At 46.0% G+C, this 14,539-nt stretch overlaps 1 protein-coding gene across 1 annotated transcript in view; it reads right to left on the bottom strand.

Annotated features, from left to right (window-relative positions):
- The window catches only part of USP36 (ubiquitin specific peptidase 36), a 51,726-nt gene that overhangs the window by 35,008 nt on the left and 2,179 nt on the right, over positions 1-14,539 (bottom strand). Inside the window, exons 2-5 of the mRNA XM_004374105.2 lie at positions 14,015-14,276; positions 13,220-13,441; positions 3,016-3,126; positions 2,155-2,257 (exon numbers count right to left, since the gene is read on the bottom strand). Of these exons, the coding sequence (XP_004374162.1) occupies positions 2,155-2,257; positions 3,016-3,126; positions 13,220-13,441; positions 14,015-14,267 (689 nt within the window). The 5' untranslated portion in view covers positions 14,268-14,276. The remainder of the gene's footprint in view (positions 1-2,154; positions 2,258-3,015; positions 3,127-13,219; positions 13,442-14,014; positions 14,277-14,539) is intronic.

The following is a 14,539-nucleotide window of genomic DNA, read 5'->3' as shown; positions in this document are numbered from 1 at the left end:
AGTCAGAGAGAAAAAGTAGTTGAACCAGAAAACAGCCAACAACTGGAGCCCCTAAAAAGTTAAAACAAACAGAAAACATAAAACCTTAATTCAAGAACTTCCCAGAAATTACAGAGGCCTTGAAAACAAAACTAACCCCAGAATGTGTTCCCACAGTGAGAGGGACTTTCCGATCAGGACTGCACCTCACCAAGGAAACGTCATTTCCGGGCACCAGATACAATGTATCCATTTCACAAAGGAAACATCAAGTTAGGTAAGACACACCTACCCGCTGATTTATGACGTTTTCCTATGTATTGTTACCGACGTTTAAGCTGCAACGTTTAAAGCAGAGCTCATGTAAAAGCAGCAGTTTGCAGGTGCTACCTGACTGCTGTAAAGGATTACTCTTGTGTCAATAAGCAAATGTTTCTGTCTATGCTTCCAGAGTCAGTCTTTGCCAGATTCCACCTCTAATCATCACTGCTCAAGTTACGAGGGCAGGCGGATAGGGAGGCGGGGTGGCACAGACTGAATGGACACGTTCAAAGAGCCCGCCAGGTTTCTGGGAAAATCGGCCTGCAGCAGTCAGCTGACACGCAGCCTAGTAATGCTACTGGACTTCAAAGATTAAAAAAGAAAGAAATCCTCAAGGGCTCTAAGCAAAAAAGGTCAGATAATTTGCAAGGTCAGGAGCACAGACTGGCCTCAGACTCTGGGGGCCCGGAACACTCGTCCCCCTTGCATCACCCACTGGAGGACAGGCTTCTCCCAAGCACAGGTGAGGAAGTCGCAGCAGCGGCCTGAGGGCGAGCGTGGACGCGCTAACGGCAGAGCTAAGACTAACGCAGGAAGCGGAAGAGCGTGGAAGGATAACACAGGAATCTTATCTGCTCCGCCAAAGAAGAAATAATACAGCTACAAACTGGCGAGAGAGGGGGAGGTCCCATTAAAAACAGACACACCAGTTATTAACGGCTAAGAAAATGGGAACACGGGCTTTAAAGGGGGATACAGCCAAAGGGAGCCACTAGAACAAATTTTAATACCAAGAGACATTTAAAAAATAAGCAAGCAAAGACAAATCAGAGAAAAGAACATATCAGATATACTAACATGATAATTATAAAAATACAATAATATGGCAGAGTTGAGCCCGAACTTTTCAGTCATTATCAATAAACGTAAATGGGCTTAAACCTTCTAACGTCAAACTTTCCTGTACATTTCCACGTTCTTTCCTGGAGACATTTGTAATTCTTACTACCTCGTGCCCCCTGTAAGTCTAGATGGATTCAAGAGGTCATGAATTAAAATGTTAGCAAAATAATGATGTGATTTTAAAAAAAGGGGGGAAGAGGTGCAGGAAAAATCCATGACAATAACTGAACACTCTGAAAGAGATTTGCCAAGGCATTTTCTCTCCACGAAGCTGCTGAGACAGAGCCGCCAGCACCATGCCAATCCTACCCAAGAGCCCTCCTGTCCACAACAGGAGACTATAGGCAGAGAGGAGAGAGGCTGGCCGCCTCGACCACCACAGGTGCCCACTGGCAGTCTCCAGTGTACAAGAGACGCCTAGGTCCCCTCGCACACGCCCAGATCCAGCACATAAAAGACGCCCAGATCCCCTCGTGCACATCCAGATCCAGCGCACAACAGACGCCCAGGTCCCCTCGCGCATGTCCAGATCCAGCACACAAGAGACGCCCAGGTCCCCTCGCGCACGCCCAGATCCAGCACACAAGAGACGCCCAGGTCCCCTCGCGCACGCTCAGATCCAGCACACAACAGACGCCCAGGTCCCCTCGCGCACGCCCAGATCCAGCACACAAGAGACGCCCAGGTCCCCTCGCGCACGCTCAGATCCAGCACACAACAGACGCCCAGGTCCCCTCGCGCACGCCCAGATCCAGCACACAAGAGACGCCCAGGTCCCCTCGTGCATGTCCAGATCCAGCACACAAGAGACGCCCGGGTCCCCTCGCGCACACCCAGATCAAGCACACAAGAGACGTCCAGGTCCCCTCACGCACGCTCAGATCCAGCGCTCAAGAGATGTCCAGGTCCCCTCGCACACGCTCAGATCCAGCGCTCAAGAGACACCCAGGTCCCCTCGCACATGCTCAGATCCAGCGCACAAGAGACACCCAGGTCCCCTTGTGCACGTACTTGGCATAGCCGTTCAGGCAGGCCTTCTGCATCGCGTCGATGGTGTACCGGAGAAACTCATGGGCATCCTCTTGGTTCCCAAAGCGGAAATGCCGGGCGATTTCTGCCAAAGGAAGAGAAGAAGCATCAGACTGGCAGGGAGATCTCGTGCTTTACCTGCCAACAACCCACTGCTGCTTTCCTTACCATCTCTCCCTGGCAGTCTCAAGTATACAAGAGTCCACCTTTTCAAAAAGCCGGGAAAACAAGAGCCCCATGTATACGGTGTAGGATCCAACTATAATTCATCAATTGCAGTTCTTTTTCTCAATAAGACCTGAGGGTTTAAAGACTCAGAACTTAACAGGACACAAAGGGCATCAGGAAGGTGAAATCCCCTGATTACTTTTCCAAAGAGCCGACACAGAACACAAATGGGCTGTAATCTACACAGGTTTCCGAAACCAGCTCACTTCTGCCTCTGCCAAGGAAAGGGGCACTGACAGCATGGCACCTGGAAACAGCCCTCCTGGGGTTCAAGGACCTGTCACACAGTTCTTACCCCTCTCTATCACCTCCCCTTCATCCATGTCAACCTGCCTACCTAATGCACACAACACATCCCTCTGCCTAGCCAAAATCTACCCGCCCTTCAAAGCCAAGGTCATGCCGGGCCTCCACAAACGACTCCCGCCCACGTGAGGCTCTGAATTACTATTCCTTTAGTCTGCACCACCAAATGTGGGACACAGGTATCACACAACAAGCTTACACACGCCTTCACGGAAGGATTCCTAAGACTCCATTCGCACCTCTCCCGCCTGCCACCAAGTCGCCAGCACCAAGGCAGAGCTCGGCGTTAAGTGATGGACTGATTCTTACTTTTCAGATCACGGATGAAGGAGACGGGCTTGATGGCGTTGCCGCTGTTGGCGAAGGCCTGGATGATGTGGTTCTGCATGACACACAGCATACAGAAGCCCCCCTGGTGACCTGCAGGTGGAGAGAGAGCTGATGACAACACAGCCCCAACACGACACAGAGAGACAGAAAAGCTCACGAGGGTAAACTCGTCTCCAGGAATGGCTGAGGCATTCCCAGACCCCTGAGGGATCACTGAGGAAATGCTTTTCTCTGCTGGGCAGCTCTCAGGGGCCGGGACTCATCCAGAACGGTGATCCTAACAATTGTGCACCATTACCCCGAGTTAACGGCTTTGAACTTTTCATATCCCATTAGTGTATGATTAACCAGTACCGACGAGTCCATTCCGACTCATGGCAACCCCGTGTGTCAGAGCAGAACTGTGTTCCATTGGGTTTTCAATGGCTGAGTTTTCAGGAGATCGCCAGGCACCTCTGGGTGGACTTGAACCTCCAACCTTTCAGTTAGCAGCAGAGCACTTCAGTTTGCACCATCCAGGGATGCCAGGATATATGTGTGGTATTAGGACCCTTATAATCAGTGAGTTTGACTTTCAAAATGAAGTTTAGAAAAATGTTTTCTCTAATTTCTACGTTCTGTCACATGGTCAGTAGGCTAGAGTATTTTAGGGCTTCCTGGCTTCCCCTTAGTTTGCTCCTCAAATGTGGGAGCCTCTGCTCTACTGGGTCTCACAGCACCCTGTGGCAAACGTTTTCTGGAAAGCACCAGGTCGTAACTATTTTCCGCTTTCAGGCCGTACAGTCTCACAACTACGCCACTCTGCCGCTAGAGAGCGAGCGCAGCCGCAGACGACTGGGCGTGCTGTGATCCAATCAAACTCCATTTACACACAGACAGCAAGCCGTAGTTTTTCCCAAGCCCTGCCATACATGAAGCTACTTGTTCCTCTTTAGGCATTAGGCTAGGCAGCAGGGCATTTTTAGCTTTTTTAAAATTATGAAATATCTTAAATATAAAGAGAAGTAGAAAGAATATATTATACCCTCACCCAGTTCTACCAAGTTTTAGGGTTTTTTTTTTTTTAAATAAAACATTGGTACAACAGTTGAACCCCCCTCTCTGAGTCAGTTACCCAGGTTCTTCCATCAGAGGCGCCCACTGTCCTGAAACAGGCTCGTATGGTTCCTATTGATGTATTTCCTGTACTAGGACACCTGCTACCATCCATAAACAATATATGGCAGTGTACTGCTTGTTTACAGACTCACGATACATAAACTACCATGCGGTCTGCATCATGCAGCAACTTGCTTTTTTTAAGCCCGTGCTGCTAGATGTAGCTCTAGTTCATTCATTCTCACGGCCTGAGTATCTCCAGGATGAACAGATCGCGGTTGATTGATTTCTCCCCGCTGATACACATTTAGCCTTTTTTATGCTCCCACAAGCCATGCCGCGGCGCTCAGGTACCTGTCTCCTTGTGCACACATCGGAGTCCCGCTAAAGTACACACCTAGGGGATAAACTTCTGGTTCAAAAGGCACGCACAACTCTGCAAGACCCTGCTGTCTGGACATGTGACAGCACGCTACCTTTTCAAATGGATCCACCTCACGACACACAATTCAACACGTATCGGTGATTCCCCATCAATACCTGTAATTAGCTGGTTACTCAGACATATCCTAAAATCAATAATGGAATTTCTTGTAGTCTGTTTACCAGATATGCATAAAAATGCTAGTATTTACACCAAAAAATTCTTCTTGGACGGATATCAAAAAACCATTCACGTGATTAGTTTATCATTAAGGGGAGGCTTTTCTTTCATTTTAGACTTTTCTAAGCGTATGCGCTTGTTGCTTTTATTTTTTAAACAACAGCGTTTGAGAGGAGGCTCAAACTTCGGCAAAAAACTAATACACGTTATTTAAAATAAGGCATAAATCTTGACTAATGTGAAATAACCGAACAGAGCTCCTGTTTTCAAGCGCATCTAACTCCGGCTCAGATACTTACTATACAAGTTTTGGAGAAACAAATGCACTGATCACAGTGAAAAACACTGCCGGCCTTCAGCCTGCTGAGCGCCACTCTTAAACAGGGCCAGCAGCAGCTTACGCCAGAATACCTGACACAGGACTTGACAAATCCCTGGCAGCATACAAAATTAATTTAGAGGCCACTTGGACAAATACTTTCTTCATGTAATTTAGAAAAATCTAACTCACCCATTAAATCTATCCTTTATGAATATTGTTACTTATATAAGAAAGTGAAAAAATTGAGTTGATTTAAACAAAAACTTCAGTAAATAACGTAATTATACACAACTGACTGCAGTTTGGGAACAATGCACAGTGAAACCCGTGAGAGCCGCAACTCGACAGGACTGCCTTGTTTCTCCAGGTCTCCGGAAGTTTTCTGCCTTTGACAGGGTGCGGTCTTACCACTTTTCTATTAGTGGAAAACAGCTGAGTTTTCCTTCTCTCACAGGTTTCTGCCTTACATAGGTTCCAGCTTCCACAGGTCTCACTAAAGTAAAGGACAGGATTTAATTTCGTGTTTCTCCTGGACTTTTTGTACACAGAGTGTTTACTTTTAGCTAAGTATTGGTGGCCAGAAGTGGCCTGGCACGTGGAGGCGTTGGTGCTCCATGCTGCATGTACAGCAGAGCCCTGTCATGCTCAAGGGGCCATCTCAGGACACAGGAGCATCTTCCAGCCGCGTATTCCAGGAGGAAGAGAGGACAGGGTAAGCCCACTCAGAAATCAGTGTGGGGACACGGGCAAAATAGTAACACGGCTCTTCATGTGGCTTTCTCTAAAAAAGTTAAGAAATTAAGGTGTGCTGCTAGTGAGCACAGGGTTGGCACTGGCGTCCTGAGCGTCCACGTGCCAGGCAAAGTGGATTTACAGCTCTCACCTGGTTTTACCTACGCGAACCCTCACAAGCTGACAAATGGCTCAGTGAGATCCTAACAGAGAAAGCGAGACTGGAAGACAGCTCCGTGACGGAAGCAGAGCGAACACGCCAACGGCAGGGCAGACAAACCGACTACTTGCAGGACCTTATCCCAACATCATGAGATAAAACTGTCATCTCGTCCAGTCTTACTGCAAGTCTTACTTACAAATCTTCCTACTCACAACAACCTCCAAATTAACACGGTGATTATTTGAAATAGGCATTCATAGTCACCAATATGAACAACGAACTTCATCTTAAAAGTGTGCACTGTGTCTTCGGACATTAACCTTTGCTGCTATGAAGCCATTACAGTTAGCAACACATTTAAAACATCACTTGTCTTGTCTCCACTGTGTGGCCACCTTTTATTCTTTCTTTTTAAAAAGATATAACTAATATCCCTGAATACATCATAAATCCAAAACTTCATCAACAAAGAGATTCCTAAGTTCCCCCTCATCTCCCACCCCCCGTCTCCTGCCCTACCCTGATTTTTAATTGCTCGTCATTTTTCACTCACGCTCCCTTTTTTTAGTTTTATCACAGATCTGTATACCTAAATATTGTCTTGTGTTTCAACTTTATAGACAGGAATTCAGGCTGTCTGCAGTCTTCCGCGGCCTTTTTGCTTCACTCAACGTTACGTGATTAAGATTGGTACATGCAGCTGTAACTCAGTCTGCCTCACTGCTCTGGGATATTCAGTGTGACTAATTCACACATCTATTTTTCTGTCAATAGGCATTTGAGCTGCTTACAGTTTTTTGCCATAGACATTTTTTGCATGGGTTTCCTGGTATCCATGTCTAAGAGCTTTTCCAGAGGAGTAGAAATGCTGGGTAATATGTGATTGGAAAGAGAATGCCAAATTATTTTCCAAAGCAGCCCAGCAGCATAAAAAGAATCTCACTGGTCTTCATCCCAGCGTCGTCAGGCTTTGGAATTTTTATCCACCACGGAGGTGTGAACTGTATCCCACTGTGGTTCTGGCTGCGTTTCCCTGACGACTAGCGAGGCTGAGCATCTCTTCGCGGGCTGCTGACAAAAGTCTCCTGAAAAATGCCTGCTCACAACGTTTACCTATTTTTTCAACAGGTGGTTCTCCTTTCCTCGCGGATTTGTAGCTCTTTATATATTCTCAATACCAATCCTTTGTTGTTTGTATGTGCCACAGATACCAACCCCATTTATAGATGGTCTTTTAATTTTAAATACTTTTAGAGACAAATGTTCTTAATTTTAATGCAGCTCAATTTATCAATTTTTTCTTTTATGGTTTAACATCTTCTGAGTCTTAGGAAATCACTCACCCCAAGGTTGGAAAGAGACTTAACTATGTTTCTTATAAAAGCTTTGCTTTACTTTTGATATTAATTCATTTGAGGTTGATTTTTGTGTATGCCATGAAATGGGAATCCAGTTTAATTTTTTTCCCATATAGAAAACCAAATTTTTTAAGTTCTGTTTATTTAAAATGGCAGATGCACATATATGTGAAAACTTGATCTGCAACGCATTTCCAATACACGTGGGTTTGTTTCTGTGCTCTGTTCTCGATTTCACTGGCCAGTGGGTCTCTCCCGCATCCAATGCTATCACATCTAAATTTCTGTAACTGAACAAGAAGTGTTTATCATTTCTAGGGCACATCCGTTCTCGTTCTTCTTTCTGAGAAGCGTCTTGGCTATTTCTGGTCCCTCTGCTTTTCTTTTCCATACAACTTTCAGAATCAACTGCAGCCACATTAATCTACATATTAATTTGGGGAAAACTGACATTTTCATAACATTCAGCCTTCCCTCTGGAAAGAGAACTACTCTCCATTTATGCAGGCACTGTTTCGTGTCCTTGGTAAAGGTTTTCACATTGTTATCTGCCATGGAGCTGGCCCCAACATACGACAACCTTCTGCACAAGGGAAAAAAAAACAATGGTGCCCAGCCCCGTGCCGTCTGCATGATGGTTGGTGTGTCTGGGTCCACTGCTGCAGCTATTATGTCAATCCATCTCATGCAGGGTTACCCTCATTTCCACTCACCCTCTGCTTCACCAAACATGACGTCCTATTCTAATGATCGGTCTTTCCTGATGACATATCCAAAGTAAGCAAGTCGAAGTCTTGCCATTCTCGCTTCTAAGGAGCATTCTGGTTATATTTCTTCTAAGACTGATTTGTTTGTTCTTTTGGCAGACCACGGCATATTCTTAATCGAAATCACAGTTCGAATGCATCAATTCTTCTTCTGCCTTCGTTTTTTTAATATCCAACGTTTGCGTGCTTATGAGGTGAATGAAAAGACCATAGCTTGGGTCAGACGCACCTTAGTCCTCAAAGTGACATCTTTGCTTTTTAACACTTGAAAAAGGTCATTTGCAGCAGATTTGCCCAATGTAATATGTGTACATCTTGCTAAATTCATATGTAGGTACTCTACTGATTTTGTTGCTATTATAAATTTTTTATAATAATACGAAGTATTTTTATACCTGCTTTCTGTTTGGTGTAGAGAAAGTAAACTGAATTTGCACATTGATATTCTATCCAGCCATGTTGCCAGCTTCCCCTTGCCAGATTTCTAGAAATATGCCCATATATTCTTTCGGCTTCCTATACAGACAAGAATATCCTTCGCAAACAACAGTGTCATTTCCTCCTTTCTTTCTCGTATCTCACTGCCGTGGCTATGACCAACACAATACGAAACAGAAGTGGTGATAATGGCCATCCTTGTTTCACTCCTGGTTCTGAAGTGTACGCTTCCAATGTTTTCCTACTTGGAAGGATGCTTTTTGTAGTTTTTTGTTTGTTGTTGTTAGGTGCCATTGAGTCAGTTCCAACTCATAGCGACCCTACGTACAACAGAACGAAACGCTGCCTAGTCCCGTGCCATCCTCACAATCCTTGTGTGATGGTTTAGATCATGCATCAACTTGGCTGGGTCATGATTCTCAGTGTTTTGGCAGTAGGATAAGGTTGTGATCACTCCCCTGTTGAGATTTCATATGTCACCACCCCATGATGGGATCTGCTGTGAGCCGGCCATCAGTTGAAAGGAAGTTTCCTGGGGCGTGTGGCCTGCATCAAATACAGACAGACATTCTGGCAAAGGCTGTGGACTTTTGCTCGTTCTGGATTCTGCAGCTGGCTCCTGTTCATCTGACCTTCGGTTCTTGGGACTTGAGCTAGCAGCTTACCTGCGGTGTTACCTGCCGATCTTGGAATTCGTCTATCTTTCAAGCCTGTAGGCAAGAGCCCTGCTCTCTAACCTGCCGATCTTGGGATTCGTCTATCTTTCAAGCCTGTAGGCAAGAGCCCTGCTCTCTAACCTGCCAATCTTGGGTTCACCAGCCCCTGCAGCTACGTGAATCAGGAGAAGCCTCTATCGTGACCCATGGGCTTGGGACATTCCAGCTTCTACAACCGTGTGAGTCATTTCCTTGGTATTAATCTCTCACTATATATGTATATTTATACACTTTACTGGTTTTGCTTCTCTGGAGAACCTAGCCTAAGACACCTTGTTATGCTTGAGCCCATTGTTGCAGCCACTGCTGTCATTCCACCTCACTGAGTGTCTTCCTCTTTTTCGCTGACCCTCTACTTTACCAAGCACGATGTCCTTCTCCAGGGACTGTCCTTCCTGATAAACATGTCCAAAGTATATGAGATGAAGTCCCACCATTCTCACTTCCAAGAAGCACTCTGGCTGTACTTCTTCCAAGACAGATTTGTTTGCTCTTTTGGAAGTATATAGTATATTCAATATTCTTCGCCACCACCATAATTCAAAGGCATCGATCCTTCTTCAGTCTTCCTTATTCATCGTCCAGCTTTCACATACATAGGAAGCGATTGAAAACACCATGGCTTGGGTCAGGCGCACATTAGTCCTCAAAGGAACCTCTTTGCTTTTAAACACTTTAAAGAGGTCTTTTGCAGATTTGCCCAACACAATACTTCATTTGATTTCCTGACTGCTGCTTTCCTGGGTGTTGACTGTGGATCCAAGTAAAATTAAATCCTTGACAACTTCAATATTTTCTCTGTTACGCGTTCCATTTCTGACGACTTCTAATTTTCCCAGTTTCATAGTTCATACATTCCACGTTCCAATTACTAATTATTAATCTTAGACTGCAGAAGTTGGTAAAAATCTTCATTCCCAGCATGGCAGACCACATGACTGTCCGATTTAAAATGGCCAATACCAGCCCACTTCAGCTCACTAATGCCTAGGATATCAATCTTCAAGCGTTCCATTTCATTTCTGACACTTCCAATTTTCCTAGATTCATACTTTGTACGTTCCATGTTCTGATTATTAACAGATGTTTGCAGTTGTTTCTTCTCATTTTGAGTTGTGCTGGATCAGCAAATAAGGTCTCAAAAGCTCTACTCCATCCACATCATTAAGGTCGACTCTACTTTGAGGAGACAGCTCCTCCCCCGTCGTATTTTCAGTGCGTTCCAACCTGAGGGGCTCATCTTCCGGCACTATATCAGACAATGTTCCACGGCTATTCATTAGGTTTTCAGCAGCCATTTTTTTTAAGAAGTAGATTGCCAAGTCCTTCTTCTTAGTACATCTTAGTCTGGAAGCTCCCCTAAAACCCGTCCACCATGGGTGACCTGTTGGTATCTGAAATACCAGTGGCATAGATGCCAGCATCACAGCAACATGCAAGCCACCACAGAATGACAAACTGACAGACCCTTTATCAGGTTAAGGAAACTCCCTTCTATGGCTACTTCGCTGTAAGTATTTTATCACAAATTTTTCTGGCATCTCTTCTCAGGTGACCTTTCCCCTTTAATCTATTAATATAACAATAGTTATTAATTTGTTGTTAAGTACCATCGAGTCCACTTTGACTCATAGTGACCCCATGTGACAGAGCAGAACTATATCATTGTGAAGATGGTGCAGGACCGGGCAATGTTATGTTCTGTTGTACAGGGGGGTCTCCGTGAGTCACAGCCGACTCAACAGCCACTCACTACAACAGTCAGAACGCTAGCAAACCAGTAGGGTTTTCTTAACTGTAATCTTTACAGGAGCAGATCGCCACCAGGTCTTTCTCCTGTGGAGCTGCTGGACGGGTTCGAACCGCTGACCTTTCAGTTAGCAGCCAAGTGCTTAACTGTTGCGCCACCAGAGGTCCTTCAGTTAATTAACGCCACAAAATTAGTATGAGTTCCATAGCGCACTTACTGTGTGCCAAGTAGGAGTCTGAGCAGTCTACACTCACAAGAAGCCCACGAGGCAGATGGTGTTACTTCCCAGCGGAGGAGCAGGAAGCACAAAGGCTAAGTGACACACGCTCAAGGACTCCGGGCTCGTAAGTGCAGAACCGGAATGTCAAGCCTGAAGGCCAGGCTCCAGTCTGTGCTCTTCACCACTGCGCTGGGCGCTTTCAACTTCCGCTCAGATGTTTTCTGATATCAGAACGCCCTTGCGTCTCTTTTACACGACTGCTGAATCCAACTTGCCACTGTTGTCGCTGTTAGTTGCCGTCAAGTCGGCCCCATCTCATGTCGACCCCACGTACAACAGAACGAAACGTTGCCCGGTCCTGCGCCGTCTTCATGACCGTTGATGTGCTCGAGGCCACTGCTGTAGCCACTGTGTATTCTGAGTGCCCTCCAACCTACGGGGCTCATCTTCCAGCACTGTATCAGACAATATGCCCTTGTGCTCCACAGGGTTTTCACTGGCTAATTTTCTTAGATTGCCAGACCTTTCTTCCTAGTCTTAGTCTGGAAACTCCACTGAAACCTGTCCACCATGGGTGACCCTGTTGGTATTTGAAATACCAGTGGCATAGCTTCCAGAGTACAAAAAACTGACAGACGAGTGGTGGAGTGTTGTGTCTAGAATTCTTCTATCTATATTCGTGAATAAGCTAAAACTCTAATTTTCCTTTCTCATGTTGTCCTTGTTTAATTTTGTTATCCAAGCTATAAGAAGCGTACAGAATGAACTGGGGAGTATTCTCTCCTCTTCCAGCCTCTAGAAGAGCTTGTGAAGGATTGGAACAACTTGTTTGCTAAAAGTGTCACAAAACTCACCTGAAAAAGCACTTCAGCCTGGTGTTTTCTTTAAGGGAAGATTTTTAATCACTGCTTCAATTTCTTTCATAGTTAAATGACTATTCATTTTCTATTTTCTTCAGTGTTTTTTTTTTTTTGCTTAAAAAAAAAGATAAAGTTTATTTTTCTCTCCTATAAAAGTCAAGGTAGGTGGTTCGGGCAACTCAGAACTTTTTCTATCTTGTTACTCTGTCACTCTTTTTTAAAATAATCTTTATTACTCTGGTAAACCAAAAACACAAACCCACTGCCGTCAAGTTGATTCGGACTCACAGCGACCCTACAGGACAGAGTAGAACTGCCCCATAGGGTTTCCAAGGACCACCTGGTGGATTCAAACTGCTGGCCTTTTGGTTAGCAGCTGAGCTCTTAACCACTGCGCCACCAGGGTTCCTATGATTACTGTAGTAAAACACACTAATTCTTAAACATAGAGTGATTCAAGGGATTATTACTTTTGAAGTAGTTTTCCCAACAAAATTGAGTGTGTACAATGGCGTACCCTTAACTTTTTGGTTTTTGGTTTTTTGGGCTTTCAGTTTTTTTGTCTCCCTATTTTCTTCAGTTTTGAAAAGTCGTATTTTATTTCATTTTTACTTGACTCATTTTTAACTTCTACCCTGGGGCATGTTTTATAATGTACATAAAACACCGGGGGGAACGAGGGCATCTTCGTTTAGCCAGGACTGAGGTTCTGTTTACAGGGATGGAAAACGTGGCAATGGACGTCGATGTAATTGGTTTCATTGAATTGTACTAATGAAAACCGTGGAATTGGCAAATGTTATCCATATTTTTACAACATTAAAAAACACTGGTATAACATGACAGATGTGTAAATTAACTGACTGTACGTATTTTGGAAGTGTCTTTTGAAAACACCTGTACTGTCTGGGTAACTGAGAACAGGAGTTTGGAGCCCGCGCCTCTCTCGGGCTGAGTGAGTTGCTCTCAGGGCCTAGTCTTGCCGCAGGCACAATTCAAAGGCAGGCTTCATCAGTTACTACATGTTGTGACCTTCACTCCTGAACTTGATCCCGGCAGGGAATGGCCGCCCCAGGAATGCAGGGGTTATTTAGTGAGCACACCACCCAGCTCCGAGGGCTGGCAGCCAGCCCGACGCCAGACAGGGACACTCACAGTTCCGAGCGTGCTCCTTGGACAGCAGGTAGTTGGCGAGCGGCGGCGTGTAGGTCAAACACTGTATGGTGGCGTTCAGGAAGCAGGTGTTGCCAAGGTTGTGGAGCCCTGCTCCCACGCGGTAAACACGCTCCCACTTCAGAGACAGCCGCTCTGTGGGGAAGAGCACCTTCTGCGGGGCCGGGACACCATCGGTGTGGCTCTCGTACGCGTGCTCGCCACCTGAGAGAGAGGACGAGACAAGTCGGTGTGGGGCAGTGTCAGCTGGACCACGGAGAGAAACTGCTTCTACGTGCTCTCAGCACGCAGGCCCTGAGCGCACGGCACCGAAGGGCAGCTGGTGTTCCCATCCACTGCAAGTTCCTAGGAAGCTCAGGAGTAGACCAGGAACCCCATGGGACCTTCCGGGATTCAAGAGCACATCTATGGATGAGAGGCCAAGATCCAGAGAACAACCAGCTGAAGAAGCCAGGCCCTGGTAGCTGCATCACACCCTGCCCACTACGCGGCCCACCCCACCTGTCTTTCCTATTCCAAGGCTTGCGTCTGATCCTATTAAACCCGGGGCGGGGGGGAGGGGGCAGGGGGAGATCCAAGAAAACCCTCTGTACAGAGATCTCTTTCCTACCGGCCCTGAATCATTACTTGTGACTAAAACCCACCGACCCCTGTAAGATTCATAACCCTCTGACCGATCCTGCTTTGTTCCTAATAATCGGTCAGCACTTAATCCTCCACGCAGTCAGCAAGCTCCCTGGGAGGGCCTCTCTGCCAGAATCAGAGAGGCGTCTGTACCCTGTCTCCTGGCCTGGTGTTCATCACTATTCTTGTGGCGACTGGCTCCCTCCGTCTTGGGGTTCAGCAACACATATTTGCTCTTCAGGGACTCCAGCTGGTAGGAGAAGCTCTTGCTGGCAGGCTCAAACTCGATCTTCTGGAGCAGGACCTTCTTGGCAGAGGCGGCCAGCAGCTTCCCCAGCTCCCCATCGTCCGCCAAGTCCTTGCGGCCAGGCTTCAGCGCTTCCTTCAGCTTATCAACAATTGGCATGGTGCATCACTGTGGGGACGAGAAGGGACACGGAGCTTAGAAAACTAGGGCCCGGGAACAAAACATCACTCCTCTTAAACTGTAATTCTTTTTTCTCCTCTATTTTATTGTTGTACCTTAAGTGAAAGCTTACAATTCAACTTAGTCTCTCGTACAAAAATTTATACATATATTGTTATGTGACCCTAATTGCTCTCCCTCTACTGTGACAGCACACTCCTCCTTTCCACACCTGATTTCCCGTGTCCATTCAACCAGCTCCTGACCCTCTC

The sequence above is a fragment of the Trichechus manatus genome, unplaced genomic scaffold (genome assembly GCF_000243295.1).
Source record: "Trichechus manatus latirostris isolate Lorelei unplaced genomic scaffold, TriManLat1.0 scaffold00028, whole genome shotgun sequence".
Lineage (NCBI taxonomy): Eukaryota > Metazoa > Chordata > Mammalia > Sirenia > Trichechidae > Trichechus > Trichechus manatus.
The sequence above is the reverse complement of the archived record's forward strand: the minus strand, read 5'-3'. Positions and strand labels throughout refer to the sequence as shown.